Here is an 18,278-nt window from a genome sequence, read left to right on the forward strand (position 1 = left end):
TATTCGTGTAGTTTTTTACGCGAAAAGTTATTCATATCTTTATGGCGATTTAATATAACAGGTAGATTGCGCTTTATGGACTGCAATTTATAATTGGTGCGAAAATGAGGAACGAGCCAAGGGTCGGTGTTACGGGTAGCAACATTGTGTTCGTGGCGGGTCAATGAAGATACACGTTTAAAAAAAGATTGGAACTCTTTTGTGGAAAAGAGAAATGACTTCAAGATGCGATACTCATAAAAGTGATGAATTCGGATAATATTGTAGTCAGCAAAACTATCGGCGGTGGTCAAGCCAGGATCAATATTTGCGATGTGGCGCATAATTTTCTTTTCAAGGATACTGATTTTGTTCATGTTGGTTTGTGTTGTGGTAGCCCAAACTAGATTGCAATAGTTTATTTGAGAGAAAAATAAACCATAATATACTTGAAGCCTAGCTTTTACAGGAAGTAACATTCGACAGCGGGATAGCGTGCCAGCAACGACAGAAAGCTTCTTACAGATGTGACCGATATGATTGTTCCAGTTCAAATCGCTGTGAAACGTTACGCCTAGGATTTTATGTTGTTCGACGAGTTCGATAGGTTGGCCTTGATATTGTAGTACGCTGTTCATTTTAAAAATCTTATTTCGGGCGCGAAATAATATTGCTTTGGTTTTGGTAGCATTAAGTTTAAGAAAATTAGACTGTGACCACATGCATATTTTACCGAGTATTTCATTACATTTTACAACTAGTGTGTTTGGGTCACTACCGGTAATTAGAAAGCTACTGTCGTCGGCATAAATAAAAAATTTAACTGTTTTGTCAATTTCCACTAAATCGTTAATGTACATGTTAAAAAGAACGGGGCCCAATATACTTCCCTGCGGCACGCCGCAGACAATAGGTAACAAGGAAGATTGTTGGCTCTCTAGGGATACGCATTGTCTTCTGTTACTCAGGTAGGACTCAAGCAGCATTAGCAGTTCTCCACGAATGCCGTATGAATGTAACTTGCCAAGAAGAATTTTATGGTTTAGGCAGTCGAAGGCCTTACTAAAATCAATGAAAACGCCTAGTGTAAATTGGTTGCTGTCAATGTTTTGTACAATTTCTTCTTTTATTTCCAATAACGCTGATTCTGTTGATCTACCCTTTCGAAATCCAAATTGCGCATCGCTAATAATATGAAATTTTTCTATGAATTTTGTTATGCGGAAAAGAATTATTTTTTCAAGTCCTTTTGAAAAGACGGGAAGCACTGAAATTGGTCGATAGTTAGACATTAGGTTTTTGTCGCCGCTTTTGTAAATTACCGATACTCTGGCTACTTTCATGGCGTCTGGAAATGTATGTGTTGCAATTGCCAAATTAAATATGTGGACAAGCACAGGAGTAATATATTCAAGGACATATTAGATTGGCTTGATTTGCAACTTCTCAAAGTCGAGGGCTCTACTGTTTCTAAGGTTCAGAAATGAACTGAAAACTTCAGATACATTTGTTGGTTCGAAGAAAATACTTCCCAAAGGAACGTTAGTGATATTGACTGTGTTTTGGGGCACGTGTGTGGCATTACTGATTGGCCCTGCTATATTTACAAAGTGATGATTAAAATGGTCAGCAAGCTCTTTTCCAGATAAGTTTTCATTGGCATGTAATATGAATTTCGGGGCTTGATCAATGTTTCCACGATTTAAGACCCTATTTAATATTTTCTAGATAGCAGTGGGGTGCTTTCTAGAAACATCGGCGAACAGCTGCTGGTAGTAGGTCATTTTCGCTTGTCGTAGTGTAGAATTTAACTTATTCCTAGTAGTATTAAATTCTTTCAATGCCATTTCTGACCTTGAGAGCAGAAATCTGTGGTAAAGACGGTTTTTGTTTCTGATCATGCAGATATGCTCGTGTGAAATCCAGGGTTTTCTATGCTTTTTCGATCGCTTACTAGTTTTTAGAGGGAAATGCTTAGCGTAAATACGTGCGAAGGCTTCAATAAATTTGGAATACGCTTTGTTGACATCATTCTCGCCGAGAACAGTAGACCAGTCATGTAAGCTTATCTCATATTTGAACGCTTCGAGTGCCGTATCAGAGACAGGCTGGAAACAGAAGGCCTCATTATGAAATGCATATTTCCCGGTGTTACTGGAGTAGAACATAAAGATCGGACAGTGGTCGCTAATATCGGAAGTTATAGTGCCGGCGTCTGAAATACTGGTTTCCATATTTGTAATGAGGAGATCAAGGGCAGATGAGCAACTGGGAGTAATTCTTGTGGGACTCGTAATGACGTTTGAAAAACCAGATGACAGCAGCGTAGTTACAAGATCATATGTTCTGTTATTGTCTTCAAGGATATTGATGTTAAAGTCACCAGCACAAATAAGATGGAAGTTGTTTAGTGAAACATATTGCAGAAAAACATCAAAAAACTTCAAGAACTCGTTAATATTCCCATCAGGGGGCCGGTATAAAACAGATATCACTTCACCACTGCTCCTCAAAGTCAGTATCTCATATTCATTCGTGATAAGGCTAAATTCTGGTATCACAGTGCACTGCGCACATTTTTTAGCATAAATTGCCACACCACCACCTCTCCTATTTTCTCTATTTATGAAATAATGATTGTAACCATCAAGGAGGAGTGGATTACAGTTTTCTTGATACCACGTCTCTGATATCATTATGATATCAAAGCAAAATTGGAATTGACTTAGGAAGCATACTATCTGGTCGTGTTTGTTTGTAGCTGAGCGGGCGTTGAAATGCAAAACAGACTTATGCGAGGGGTCTTGAAGGTTAAGATGATTGGGAAAGACAAATTCAGTGTACTTCATGGTGATGGCTTACACGCAGTAACAAATGACTAGCATATTTTGTAGATATCTGCGTTATGCAGAATCTTAATGACAGGTGCACCTTCACACTTCCTTGCAAAAATTTGGCCATTGTACACCCAAACTGACTTCCATTCATGTTCGCGCTTCCTCTGTATTGCCGTTCCTAGAAGTCGTTTCAGCGACGGACACAAATGCTCATTGACATAAAATGGCTCTTTGCTTTCAATGCCGATGTCTTCGTTTGTCAAACGCAGGCGTTTCGCTTTTGTTAATGCAGCATCTCGCTTTGACCGGGATTTAAACTGAACTAAAATGTTGTGCTTATCAGGGTTCCGAGTGGGCACACGATGACATGCCTCAATGTCACTTTCTGTGATTTCCTCACTTATGGCACGGCCAATTTGTGAAACAATGCTAACAACATTTTCATCCTCAAGCTTTGTTACGCCCTGAATTTCGAGGTTCTTATTCCTGCTGTATTGTTCCATGTGAACAATGCGAGTTTCATGCTCTCGATGCCTGCTTTCCAGATCCAAGATCTTGGCCTCCAGGGCCTCGTTTTCAAGTACTACCTTTTGTTTTTCTGATTCTATAGCTTTCACCTTAGTTTCCAGCTCGTTAATTGACGTATAAGCAAACTCCAAACTGTCTTTCATGTTGTTTATCTCGGTCTTCAGTTCCCGGATTTCAGCTCTGCAATCTCTTTCTAATGCTTCTTTGTAGGATTTCAGTTCTTGTTTGCATTCTTCTTTAAAGCGAGCAAATTCTGCCTTTAGTTCTTTTTCCATTTTCGCTAGATCTTTCGTCATGCTCGGTACAAAAAAAAGTGATCAAAATACAATACACTCAGTAGAAAAAGTTGGCAGCAGCGACGACAGAATGATAACCAGAAATATACAAGATAAGTTATCAAGAATAACCAACCTGCAGTGAAGAAGCAGAAAAGTGCTCAGCGTTGCGTAACTAAGCCACCACTGCCGTCGCCGCTGCCAAGTGAACCGGTGGGACCATGGATGTCTCCTTTTGTAGTTGCGAAGCTGTGACGTTTCCGCCTACAATGCCGTTGATAGGAATCGCTGACGGCCGCGCCCTCTGATGACTGTTGATATCGCACCAGGTCAGTTGCTTGTGAGCACGTGCGAACAACTCTACTGGTGGTGGGTCTGGCTTGCAGCTTCCCAGATAGGGTATCTGCAGTGAAGAAGCAGAAAAGTGCTCAGCGTTGCGTAGAAAGAGAAGTTTATTTTTTCTGTTTTAACATAGAAAATACAAAACAAAACAGATTAACTTAATTCTCTGATCAGTCAAGCACATGCGCAGTGACGCAGCACTGAGCACGTCAGTAATGCAGTAAAAATGCCGATACTCGACCGCCGCGCAGGACGATAAAGTATGTCGACCATTTGCGCAAGAACTCAGCCTCGCTCATTGACACAGCGTCCATGCATGCTTGTTCAAAGAGGCGCGTGCGCAGGCGCTGCAACATTGGGAACATTGTTCTTTGCGGACGCCCATTTAAGGATGCCACTCCACGCTGCCGCCACAAAACGAACATGCCGACACACAAGAGCATATTTTGAAACACTTCGGGAGAACTAGTGCGCGCTTCCAGGCGGGTTAAAAACATGCGTGACACTAATGTCCAAAAGGTGCGCGCAACTACACACTCAAACATTGCGTGCTGCAAAGTTTCAAGCAGACCGCACTGCGGGCATCGGGCGGAGGGCGCCACGCCCCACGCCGCAAGGCGGTCTCTTGTGGGCAGGACCCGCCAGCCTCGCAGCCAGCCGAAGTCCCTGACATCTGCAGGAAGCGTAGCTGAGGTCAGTTGGCGCCAGCGTGCCCGTCTCGTTTTCTGGAGTTGTTCGCGGGTCAGCCCAGCGACCGTTAGTGCTTCACACATCCTGGAGGGCGGGGTTTCATCAACATCCAGATCCAACATCCAACAGCGTTGCGTAACTAAGCCACCACTGCCGTCGCCGCTGCCAAGTGAACCGGTGGGACCATGGATGTCTCCTTTTGAAGTTGCGAAGCTGTGACGCTTCCGCCTACAATGCCGTTGATAGGAATCGCTGACGGCCGCGCCCTCTGATGACTGTTGATATCGCACCAGGTCAGTTGCTTGTGAGCACGTGCGAACAGCTCTACTGGTGGTGGGTCCGGCTTGCAGCTTCCCAGATAGGCTATCTGCAGTGAAGAAGCAGAAAAGTGCTCAGCGTTGCGTAACTAAGCCACCACTGCCGTCGCCGCTGCCAAGTTCCTGCCCTCGGGCAGCTAAAGACTATAAGTAACTTTGAAGAACTGGAATAAACTCGATTTCAAGTTCAAGTTCATGTACATGATCAGTTAAAGTCTTTATTTCATTTTACAAGCTAATATGAATTGTAAGAATCTTGTTAACACTTTCGAGGATGTTCGTGTGGTTCGTCTCGAGCCTTTGAACAGTTTCATAGACCAATTCGAGCTTTTCCTCTTGGCCCTTCGTCATAGGGCCTGGGTTTGTTTCAAAATCACCACCAGGGACCAAAATGCGCCAAATGTACACTGCCGCCGTACGGAAACGTTTCAGGATATGGGGTGGCCACGACACTAGAGAGTTATAGCATATCGTTACCGTGTTACCGGACGCGGGAGTTTCCGGTTAGCGCTGCGCACGCTAGAAGACGTTTTAGCATACCGTCTCTCCCGTAACAAGTTACCGTAAGGCGAAAACGAATGATGATGATGGTAGATGCCCCAGCATTAACTACAAACAGAAATTCGCATGCATTGAAAGCATTTCTTTGCAGTGAGGTGCTACATGCTCTTTAATCATCTTTTTCTCTGTATATAAAGACGTGCTCACTACTTTTCTGCTAACGGCTGGCTCAGTGGCTTCAAAAGTACCTCCCCGCAGGGAGGCGTCTGCAGCATGCAGACGTTGGTGAGTGGCGACACCACGGGGTTAACCCGAGCATCCGCAGGGACATCCCCGCAGGGGGATGATGGTGAACAATGCGTCACCACGGACCCGAGCATCCGCGCTTAGCCGTGCGTGGCATCGCCGTGTCCGGGGAAAAGGGGATCCTGGTGGTTGAGCCGATGCCGAGCGTTTGGACCTTTAAGGCCCCTCGGCGGAGGCAACACACCACTTTGGCCCCAGCTTCCTGTAGACGGCACCTCCGGCCTGACCCGACCGGGGGAAATCGGCAGTCGCCTTTTCCTTTCCTCCCCTCTATCTTTCACTTTCCTATCTCTTTCTTACAACTCTCCTGTCTCCTCCTGTTTTCTTCGTTTTTTCCTCTTTTTCCTGGCGGCGAGGGTTAACCGCGTGTGACCAACTACCCTGAGTTGAGTCATATTAGGTTATAGTTGAGGTGTACAGCTGGCGTGGGCAGGACTTGCGTGCAAGTTCCTGTCCCGTCCCCGTGTTGGGCTCGATGGTGGGTGGCTGCCACCACAGCTGAATAACAATTTTCTTTTATGGATTCCTTTCCTCAAACAAATGATCGCCCTCAGAAACGAGGGCGGACCGATGTCACTGCGCAGTTCCTGCAAAAAAAAGAAGTCTTCCCCAGATACCATGTTGTACATAGTGAGGTAACAGAAAAGCAAGCAAGAATCATCTCTCCTTTCATAGTTTCCAAGTCTCTGACAGAATCACTGGGCCTTGGCTACAAGGTGTCGAAGCTAGCCAGTGGGGACCTACTACTGCAAATCAAAGACAAAACACAGTTTTCCAAGCTCTCAAACATAGCAACCTTTGGAGAAATACCTGTTTCCGTCAGTGCCCACAGATCCCTCAACACTGTCAAAGGTGTCATCTCAGAACAAGACTTTCTCACCCTGACTGAAGAAGAAATGCTGGAAGGTCTCAAAGACCAGAATATCACAAATGTCCAGCGCATAAAAATCCGAAAAGATGACAAAGAAATTCCAACAAAGCACTTAGTTCTCTCTTTTGCGTCCAGCCAACTCCCCGAAACCATAGAGGTAGGTTATATGAAAATAGCAGTCAGACCATACATCCCAAATCCTCGCCGGTGTTTCAAGTGCCAGAGATTTGGCCATGGATCCCAGAGTTGTCGTGGCCGCCAAACTTGTGCTAAATGTTCATCACACGATCATGAGTCTGAAAATTGCAATGCAGCACCGCAGTGCCCTAACTGTGAAGGGGATCACCCCGCGTACTCGAGGTCGTGTCCGACCTGGAAAAAAGAAAAGGAAATAATAACCATCAAAACAAAAGAAAACATAACTTTCAAAGAAGCACGTCAACGATTCAGTCAAACACAAGGCACATTCCTCTTCACAGCAAGAACAAATTTCGCCGATGTGGTGCGACGGGGCGGGGCATCACACCAGGCTTCGGCACCTGTCCAGGCCACATGCAGTGAGCCTGGGGCAGGGCCATCCGCGCCCCGGGCAGATGCAGTGAAAGCTGCTCTGCCACTTTCGAAGAAGGGCCCGCCGGCCTCCGGGTTGGCAGCCCGCAAGGCTTCCCCCAGTCGGGAGAGGCCTACAAACCGCACACCCGTGGGTTCTCCGCGGACCTCCAGAGCCTCTAGCGAGGCGATGGACACAACGCCAAACTCGCCCCCGCTTCAGCGGCGGCGCAGCTCGCTTGAGCGAAAAAGAAAAGACAAGAGCCCAGTAATGGCACCCCCAAATCCTCTACTATAACTTCCTTACGACACTCCCAAAAATCATCCAACATGGCGTTCCTTATACATTGGAACTGTCGTGGAGCATTAAATAACTATTCTGATATAAAAGAACTTCTAAACACATTTTCCCCTATGGCTTTATGCCTACAGGAGACAAACTTAGGTCCCAAACACCAGAATATCCTAAAGAAGTATCAAGTCTTTCGGTGCGACCGAGAGCAAGCTGATAGGCTCTCAGGAGGTGTTGCTATTATTGTGCAGAGTGGAGTTGCAACCCGTGAAATCAAGATAAAAACCAAGTATGAAGCTGTTGCAGTCACCGTCCTCCATTTTAAAACCATCACCATATGCTCGGTATATCTACAGCCGCATCTATCAGTAACACTGCATGACTTAGAAACACTTTTACAACAGCTACCAGAGCCGTATCTGGTAGTCGGTGATTTTAATGCGCATTCCTCTTATTGGGGCAGTGACCAAACAGATACTAGAGGCCGTATTTTAGAAGATTTTATTCTATGCAACAATGTCTGCTTACTAAATACAGGGAAACAAACGTATTGCAGTCCCAGCACTAGAAAAATGAGCTGTTTAGACCTGTCTTTTAGTTCGCCTTCTATTTTTAATGATTTTAACTGGGATGTTTTAGACAATCCGTATGGAAGCGACCACCTACCAGTTATCATTAACATGTCATCACCACCATCAGTAACCCTGACAAAACCACGCCGCTGGAAGCTTCATTTAGCCGACTGGGAACTTTTCCGAGCTGAGGCCAGCCTCGATAAAATATCCACAGAGTATTCTAGTATAGATGAACTCAACGAAATATTTACCTCATGTATTATTGCTGCAGCACAGTTAGCCATTCCTCAGACTTCGGGAACGGTACGACCAGGCCATAAACCCTGGTACACACAAACATGTAGAGAAGCAAAAAAGAAACAAAATAAAGCCTGGGGGATTTTCCGACGATACCCAACGCAGGAAAACTTTATAAATTTTAAAAAAGCGAAAGCTAATGCCCGGTATATACGCCGCATAGCTGAAAAAGAATCATGGCAAAAGTTTGTGTCATCAATAAAGAGCTCAATTACGTCGAAAAAAATGTGGGAACAAGTGCGTAGATTAAATGGGTGCTTCTCCGCTTTCACAATCCCTTTTCTGACAGACCCCGACAGACAAACAAACATCAAAGAACAGGCAGACATTTTGGGAGAGCACTTCTCTCAAGTTTCTAGTTCCCTCCACTATACCGACTCATTTCTAAAATACAAAAACACTGCTGAAAAACAAAGACTTCCCACGAATAGCAGGTTGAATGAGACATACAACAGTTTAATAACGTTTGAAGAAATCAATAGAGTACTCTGCACCGGAAAGCAAACAGCACCCGGGCCTGATAAAGTCCATTATGAGATGTTAGCCCATCTTTCAGAACCTGCCGTAGAAGCACTTTTAAAGTTTTTTAATAAAATATGGGTCTCCGGGAAGCTACCTGAGGAATGGAAGAAAGCAGTAATTGTACCTTTCCTTAAACCCGGAAAGCCACCAAGTTCCCCCGGTAGTTATAGACCCATAGCGCTCACAAGTTGTCTTGCCAAAACTTTTGAAAGTGTTCTTAATATCCGGTTAATGTTCGTCCTTGAATCCCGTACACTGCTTGATATACATCAATGCGGTTTTAGGAAAGCGTGCTCAACGGCCGATCATCTAGTCCGCCTTGAAAATACAGTACGAGAGGCGTTTATTCACGGACAACACTGCCTGGCAGTTTTTTTCGACATGGAAAAAGCTTACGACACCACATGGAGGTTCGGTATTCTTCGTGACCTTGCAGATCTAGGCATCTGCGGCAGGATGCTAAACTGCATAAAGGATTTCCTCTCTGACCGTTCATTCCAAGTCCGCCTTGGCTCAACACTCTCGAAAAATTTTAGTCAAGAAAATGGAGTGCCCCAGGGGTGTATTCTGAGTACAACTCTCTTTATTGTGAAAATGAATTCTCTTGCGAAAATAATGCCAAAGTCTATTATGTATTCTACATACGTTGATGATCTCCAAATAGCGTACACCTCCACGAACCTCTCAACATGTGAACGACAAATACAGCTGACGTTAAACAAACTGGCAATTTGGGCTGAAAAAAATGGTTTCAAGTTTTCCCCTCAAAAAACAGTCGCCGTTCTTTTTTCACTGAAGAGAGGCTTACAGACCGACCCCACACTCCACTTAAATGAAACAGTGCTGCCTATTAAAAAGGAGCATAAATTTTTGGGCGTAACATTTGACAGAAAACTTACATTCCTACCCCACATAAATAACCTAAAAAAGAAAGCCACTAAATCACTTAACATAATGAAAGTACTGTCTCGAAAACACTGGGGGTCTGATAGAGCATGCCTCCTACACATCTATCGCTCCTTGACACGTTCCATCTTAGACTACGGATGCGTAGTGTACGGATCAGCACGGCCATCTTATCTGAAGAAACTAGACCCTACGCATAACTCAGGCCTTCGCCTTTCATGCGGCGCTTACAGAACATCGCCCATAACCAGTCTCTACGTCGAGACAAATGAACCCCCACTAGAAGTCAGAAGAAACGCCCTTACATGTACATATGTTTTCAAAGTGAGATCCTTGCCAAAACACATCTGTTATTCCATCGTAACAAAGTGCCCTTCTAGAATAATATTCAGGAACAAACCACAAGCTACCAGGCCTCTGATTTTAAGGTTCGAAGAGATATGCCAGAATCTTGGCATAGCTGACACATTACCTAACATGGCTCAAAGACGGGACCCACTTGCCCCATGGAATAATTTTCACACCGACTGCGATCTCACGCTTACACAGTTCCGAAAAACACAAACTCCCTCACAACACATCATCCAAGAATTCCTCGCACTCGAGGAAAGGTACAGTGGCTTTGAAACTTTTTATACTGACGGTTCAAAAACAGCCGATTGTGTTGGAAGTGCCGTAGTACAAGGAAGATGGGAAAAAATAATAAGACTTCCGCAGTATGCATCCATCTTCTCTGCTGAATGTTATGCCATCTGGGTTGCGGTAGAGAAAATAGTAAATGAGAACATAAGCAACAGCGTTATTTTCACAGATTCGCTCAGTGTACTCACAGCGCTTCACATCAGAAATGCAGTCACGCCACTACTCGGCGACATCATATATAACATAATAACAGCCACTGCCCACGGACTAAACGTCAAATTCTGTTGGGTCCCTAGCCACGTTGGTATAAAAGGAAATGAAAGAGCAGACGTATGCGCAGCTCAAGCCCGGAACAAACAAATCGAGAAAGTAGATTTACCGTTTAAGGATTACATGAAATTAGTACATTTTAAACTAAGGGATAAATGGCAGGCAACATGGAATAATACAATAAATAATAAACTCCACTTGGTTAAGCCTGTGTTGGGCGAATGGAAAACATGTACTCACCAGGAACGCATTAAGGAAGTCATTTTATGCCGTCTTCGCATAGGACACACACACCTCACACACAACTTCATACTAACAAAACAAGACAAACCTATATGTGATGCATGCGGAGACGACCTCACCGTGAACCATTTGCTATACTCATGTCGAAAGCTCGAAACACTGAGGAAGAAACATTTCACACGGTTTTACAATGAACAAATCCCTTTTCATCCATCACTGGTTTTGGGAGAGAATGCACTTGTCGACTTGTCTTGCACATTTAACTTTTTACAAGAAGCAAATATTCTAAACAAACTATAGGTTACAACAACTCTAACACATAAATTCTAGAAACATGCATTTAACCCCGTGCTTTACAATTTATTGACATACCTCATCTTGCCTTACTTGTTTTTGAAACACCTCAGCCACTGTCTCATTCCTGAGAAGATGGCTGAGGTCCCTATTCCATCGGGTGGGAACCTCGAGATCCTTGTCCAGCCAAGGATGGCTGCTGAGGTTAACGACCCTATTTAAAGCTTTTACCATCAGTCACTGCTACAATTCTCTCATATTTTTACTAGGTTGCAGGAATTAACTTTTTAGGCCATTTACACCGCCGTTCATTTAGACTTTTGTACAACATCCTATATAAAACAATTTTATACCCTGAGCTTGGCGCATGATAGCCTTAGTCGCTTATGCGCCATAAAACAAAACAAAACACAAACACACTCAAAAGTACCCTGACCAGTAGACAAGTTTACTACACAGAACGCACTAAGCTTGTGTCTTTTTCTCTGTTATTAGTAGGTAGGTAAACTTTTAGGCCCTTTACACCACTGATCACTTTTCACAATTTTATTAAATCACGCTGAAATTATTTCCTCTACCTTGTTCTTGGCGGATGATGGCCTTAGTTGCCTATGTGCCATTAAACCCAACACAACACAACACAGCTGCGCTTACTGCGTTGCGAATGCTGTAAAAAACGCAGCTACAACACCTTCTGTTTGCCGCGCGCAGCGTCGCTTCTTTGGATGTTTGGATGCACGACTTAGATGTAAACATAGTGGCGCCATCTGGTGGCAGTAAGTCAAAGCACTTGAACTCTGGACTGGAGAAACATTTTTTCTCAATTTAGTGGTGAATCTGACAAGCATTACCAGAATGATGTTGTTTTTCCTGGAAGAAAACTATGAAAATAGAGAGAAAAATGTTAAAGCTGGCACAAATGCTACAGTGTTGTTGCTTCCTTGGCTACGCGCTTGGAGGAAGGAAAATTTGCGACGCGGATAGTTAGGCTTAAGTGCTCGAAAATCGCAGAATTATCTCAACAACATGGGCTAGTTGTCACTTAAACCTCGACGTATGGGTGACAGTATGCGAAATAAAAGCGAACCGCTACCATTTGAGTGAGCTATCGCATCAAAGAATCCAGCGGTGACATGCATTTATTCCGAAGCGGGCGAGCAGGGTGCCGCCATGTTTGTTTACAAGCGAACGCTAACTCTCTCCGAAACGCTAAAGAGTTTCCGTAAAGTGTTACCGGCCCGGTAATGGGCGCGCATGCGCAGATGTCGCCAGCCGAGCCCGGTAAACGGTAACCGAGCCCGGTAAATGGTAACGCAAACACGGTAACGATATGCTATATCTCTCTATTGCTACAAGACAGACAACATCATCTCGGTAACAAGAACACTCGTAATAACCCACCTGAAACAACAGGAACGGTGAGTGGCGAGGCATTTCGTGAGCAGTGCCGTGGCCCCAATACTACATACCTTTTGCTCATGGCTGCACGACCACATCACAGAGTTGCAGAATATTTTTTCGCGGCCGGCCCGTTCACACTTGCCCAAAAATCCGGCGAGCGAAGCGGATTCAGCCGCTTTTGACGCTGAGCGAGGCGGAAAGCGGCGCGGCGTGGCCGATCAGTCCAGACCGATTTCCGCCGCGCGGCGACAAACATGGCGGTGCCCTTCGAAGCCGGACCCCTCGCTTCGGACTGAATTCTCGTTGTTGCTGCCTTTTATGCGAATCATACTAGCCGCAAAACCGAGGTCTGCCTTGCTGCGCCACGCGCGGCCGCGTAGCTACCACTTGACCTACATCGGCGCACCACGTGATATGACGTCACAACAGCTGTGAAAGCTGGGGCTCAACTCGTGCGCTCGCTCGCGGACGCGCAGCAACCACCGGCGGCCTAACTCCCGCTTCTTCCGCTAGGGGCGCTGACGTCACAACCGCTGTGAAAGCTGGGGCTCAACTCATGCCCTCGCTTGCGGACGCGCAGCCTCCGCTGGCGGTAAGCTTCGCATCCTAGGCTTAACCATAAGCTAAGCCAGGCCATTTTTTCAGTGTGTTCACTGGCAATAAACGGGGCACCGGTTTTTCGCTTCGTCTCTCCTCGCCTCTAAGAAAACGTATAAGTGATAAATTTGCTTTATTTTTTATATTAAGAATGACGATTCTGCCGCTTCTAGGCTTAAAGGTGCAGTGAAGAGGAATCTGAAGTCGTCTTTTTGCACCGGGAACTCAATCTCAATTCCGAGCATTCTTAGAAACATCGATTTATCGCCCTGTGTGGCCGATTTCCCTAAATAAATCGAATTAACGTCCGGCTCCGCCTTTCTTTTATTGCGAAAGCAATACTGCTAGCACTTTACTGCCGTCGGTGCAGGTCGTTCCTTCGCTCCGGCGCACGACCACGTGAAAACGTGACGTCACGACCAGACGAGAGCAGGGGCCCCAACTCGTCTCTTCGGCCGTAGTCGTTCCTTCGCTCGGCGCGGTGGCTACCCCGTGACGGCCTCCTCGGCCCGCCGCGTGAGGGCGCTCGCTAGGAGAGGATAAAGGGGGCGCCGCAGGCGCGCTTCGCTTAGTCATGTCTGAGGAGTTGTACAAGGCGTCACTGGAGCGACGTGCTGCACGCAAACGCCAGCGCCGTGCCTAGGAGACAGAACCAAAAAGTACTACCCATTGGGGTAGCAGTGTAGACTTGGTGATATATAGACATTCGGACGACTATGTAATTACCAGTGTTCAGACCAAGAGTCATTACTTTACAGACCACCAAAGCGCGTTCATTGGAATAAACAAACAGTAGAAACCATGTTGTGTTCAGAGTAAATCCTTTAGTTGCACAAAAGGCGAAGCCATACCAAACCACCAGCAGAGCCAAGCGCAACCAGGGAGCTATTGCTTTCGCAATCACTCAGGCTTAACCAGAGCTAAGCCACAGCTAACTTTTTTTAATCCTCCCCCGTACGGTGGGCGCAGTCGACCAACGCGTGGCGTGCCTTTCACCCAGTGCCGTGGCGGCTTGCCGCTCTGCCATTGGAGAGTAATACGTAGTAGTCCGTAGAAGCAAATAGTCCTCGCGTATTTTCATTTCTGTTGCTTATTTTGCGGCGATATTATCTGCCAATGAAACTATTTATTCACGGAAACCTAAAAAAGAAAATAAAGCGAAAGCAAAGCCTCCACAGAGCTGGCTGAAAGGCACTCCACGCGTTGGTCGACTCCGCCCACCGTACGGGGAATAATTCGAAAAAAAAGGCGGGTGCCGGACGTTAAATCGGTTTAATTAGGGAAATCGGCCACACAGGGCCATAAATCGAGGTTTGTAAGAATGCTCAGAACGTGTAGATGGAGTTCCCGCGGTAAAAAGACGAGTTTAGATTCCTCTTCAGTGCATCTTTCAAAAAGGAGTGGGCTTGTTGACAGTAATGGTTCCCGTCTTGACAACCAGATAGCGCCACTATAGGCTGAGTTTATTTTTGCGTCTGTGCTAGCATACGCTTAACTAAAACTGGGAACGCGTAGGGAGAAGACGTGCGCACATCGGCTCCGCTTCTGATCGCTCCTTATTGCGGTCTGTCAACTCGGACCCCACGAATCTTGGCACCATCGTCTCCGCGAAGATCAGCGGCACAAGTGGGCACCACTTTCATCAAGGTGGGCCCATTTCTGACAAAATTCTGAGATTTTGAAGATTTCGCCCACCGCCGCGGCGCTAAGCCTAACGGCGGCGGGGCGTCCGCCGGCGTTCGCCAGCCCCGGCTGGGGATTCCCCGGCGATGGCGGCTCCCAATACGGTTACCGGCTATGATCCGGTGGCCATGCAAGTCGTACGCATGGAGACCGCTCAACCCGAGGACCTTCCAACATCGGAAGATGACTATTTGGCAGATATGGTCAAAATCTGGAGACGCCGGCAGAAGACGAACGCTCCCAAAGCAAATGGAGCCGCCGCCCAGCACCAGGCGGCAGTTCGGTCCCCGAACGCTTCGCCAGGGAGTGTCGGTGGCGCGGCCTTGAAGGCCGCAACATGCAAACCCCGGTGGCGGCCGCAGCAGACGCCACGCATTGGACGCGACGAACTCATCGTGGTGCTCAAGCCACGCAAGACGCTGGATCTGAAGGCCACCTTCGCTCCAGGTGAAGCCGGAGTTGCCGTGCGCAGCATCATACGGGACTGTGGAGAGGTGCAACTCTCTGTGTGGCCCGTGTGGGACCAAGATGTGTTAGTGTGTGGGCTGAACTCTGTGCCAGCCGCTGAGAAGCTCCTCGGCGATGTCACGCTTACGGTCGGCGACCGCCAGCTTCTGTTTCGCGGGCATGCCAAGGCTTCTGGCGAGGTCTGCAAGGGAGTGATCAACGTTCACCCCGGCGAAACGTCGGCCTCCCTCAAGCAGAAGCTGGAGTGGAGACACGGAGAAATCCTATCTGTGCGCAAGCTGGGCGGCACCGCCATCGCAGTGGTCACCTTTCAAGGGAAGAAGGTACCCCGCCAAATCTTCTACAGCGACCAGGGCATCCCCGTGAGGCTGTACAAAAAGACGATCCCCGCCTGTCATCTATGCGGCACGGTGGGGCACCGGGCTGACATCTGCCCGCGGCCGCAGTCGGGACGCTGCGGCCTCTGTGGCTCTCAGGTGGCCACCACACCCGACGGCATAGCACAACATGAGTGCACCCCCCGATGTCTGCTGTGCGCGGGTGCCCACTTCACCGGTGCTGCCGGCTGCGTCGGCAAGTACCGGAAACCGATCAAGCCAGGACCATCACAAAGTCAAAGCAAGCGGAAGACGACTCAGAAGCAAGCTCCGCCCACAAATGCCAAGGACAGCAAGTCCACTTCTGCGCCGGGCAAGTCCGGGCATGTCAAGACGGCTGTGAAGTCCGGGACCCAGGCGAGGTCGCCGAACTTCAGCGCTGGGGATTTCCCGCCTCTAGCGACCGCCCAAAACAAGGTGAGCGATTGGGCTAGGGCTGCCTCCGGGCCTCTCTCCCCTTCTCTCTCTCCAACAGAAGCCGCCCTACAGAGGCAAAATGTTGAACTTAGGCGCCAAACAGAATTCTTAGCGCGGAAAATTCAGGAGCTGGAGGCTAAGTTAGAGGGACGTAAAGAACCTCAAGCTGGTCCTTCCGAGCCTATAGAACTAGCCGAGCCGGAGGACCGAGATGAGAGTGCCTCGGTCGCATCTGGGCTGACAAGCGTGTCGCAGCAGTCGGCCAGCACAGTGGTTGGTAGGCTGCCAATGGTGGAGAGCCGCCTGTACAACCTGGAGAGCGAAATTGATGCTCTGCCAGGCAAAATCATGGAAGCGGTCCGGGGCTCCATTCAGCAACTTCTTCAGGCCGAATTGGCAAAAATCATGCCTGCTATAGCGGCACAGGTTACAGAGACAGCTCTCTCTGTCGTTCAGGACCAAATTGCAGCTCAACTCAGTCAAAGCCGCTCCCGCTCGCGGTCTCCGCGACCAGACCTCCGCAGGCGGAAGGTGGTCCTTCGCCAGGCCACAGGCTCACTAGAAAACATTCCGGCCGCTCTCTCTCCGGACGTGCTGGTGCCTCTGCCTGAGGCCCCATCACCTTCGGGGGTGGAACCTGGCCCCCAAAATTAAATAATCACGTTCACGATGGCTAGCCGACCCCAGCGGAAAGCCAACAACAATTCGGAGCAATTCCAGATCATACAGTGGAACTGCAGGGGTCTACGGAGCTGGAAGAAACGGTCACACCTCCAGCTCTATCTGCAGTCTCTCGGTACCGAACCGGCGCTCCTAGCTCTTCAGGAACCCGGCGCAGATGCTAAATTCACAGGGTATAGCTCGTTTCAAGGCGGTCCTACAACGTGCATCCTGGTGAACAAAGCGTACACCGCAGTCCCAGTAGACCTCGAACTGGAGACTGAACAGGAATATAGTATGGTCAAGGTCCTGCCGCTCAAGCGCCGCGACCCATCAATACATGTCCTTAACATTTACTGCCCCCCGCATAAGCCGCGCGTGACCTTCAATGAAATCTTCTACCGCGCGCTCAAATCGGCTGACAAGGAACCTCTAGTGATCGTTGGGGACTTCAATGCTCCAAGCCTACATTGGGGCTACCACTTTGAGAAGGCCAGAGGACGCAAGCTGGCGGAGCTCATCTCCACACTTCGTCTTACACTCCTCACGGATCCGTGTTGTCCCACACGTGTGGGCAACTCGGTTACGCGAGACACATGCCCTGACCTGACTCTCGTTACGAACACCAGAGATGCTGCCTGGGAGAACCTGGGAGAGACTCTTGGTAGCGATCACTGCCTTCTCCGGGTTACTCTTCTGGCGAAGGCGGCTCGCAAAAAGTGGGGCCACACTAAATTGACCGATTGGCATAAGTTTCGAACAAAAGAGATACCTCCCGTGCTCTTTTCCGGCGGATATGCGGAGTGGGCAAAGCAATTAGACACAATACAAAGACAACATGTCACGACACTTCAGACCACTGAAGAGATCCCTGCAGTGGACAATCACCTCCTGCACTTGTGGGAGGCTCGCCGGAGTCTTACCAAACGGTGGAAGAAGCAAAAGCTGAATCGCAAACTTAAGGCTCGCATTGTCGACCTCACGGAGCAGGCTGCGGCGTATGCTGCCCAGCTCACCGATTCAAACTGGATAGAGAAGTGTAATTCGGCAGCGCGTCAGATGAGCTCGAAAGGAACATGGCGCTTCTTTCGCAGTCTCATCGACCCCGCTCAAACGAGAGGGGAGACGCAAAGACAGCTCCGGCGGGCTTTGCACGGGTACCAAGGTACGACGGCTCAACTCGCGGACACCCTGTGCGACAGATATCTCTGCCGTATAGAGGACCCAGTTGGGCCCGAGTACGAGTACGCGGGAAAGCCGAATCCCGACATTGATGCCCCTTTTGAGTTACACGACCTTAAGGCGGCTTTAGCTAAAATGCGGCGAGGTACGGCTCCGGGTCGGGATCGCATAACAGTCAATCTGTTGGCCAACCTCCCAGATTCGGCCTACCTCCACCTGCTAGGGTACATTAACCAGATTTGGGACGGGCGTCCACT

General features: G+C 47.9%; 1 protein-coding gene across 1 annotated transcript; it reads left to right on the forward strand.

Annotated features, from left to right (window-relative positions):
* Nucleotides 1–6,149: 6,149 nt before the first annotated feature.
* LOC149369758 (uncharacterized) lies at nt 6,150–11,418 on the forward strand. The gene has a single exon (XM_089559371.1). The coding sequence runs from the start codon at nt 6,294–6,296 to the stop codon at nt 7,491–7,493; it is 1,200 nt and encodes a 399-aa protein (XP_089415497.1). The 5' UTR covers nt 6,150–6,293; the 3' UTR covers nt 7,494–11,418.
* Nucleotides 11,419–18,278: the final 6,860 nt, after the last annotated feature.

The sequence above is a fragment of the Amblyomma mixtum genome, chromosome 1, assembly GCF_055824585.1.
Source record: "Amblyomma mixtum isolate Tamu chromosome 1, ASM5582458v1, whole genome shotgun sequence".
Lineage (NCBI taxonomy): Eukaryota > Metazoa > Arthropoda > Arachnida > Ixodida > Ixodidae > Amblyomma > Amblyomma mixtum.

Bases quoted from the DNA above. Each gene is read 5' to 3' on its own strand.
- LOC149369758 (XM_089559371.1), top strand. From the start codon at position 6,294: ATGGATTCCTTTCCTCAAACAAATGATCGCCCTCAGAAACGAGGGCGG.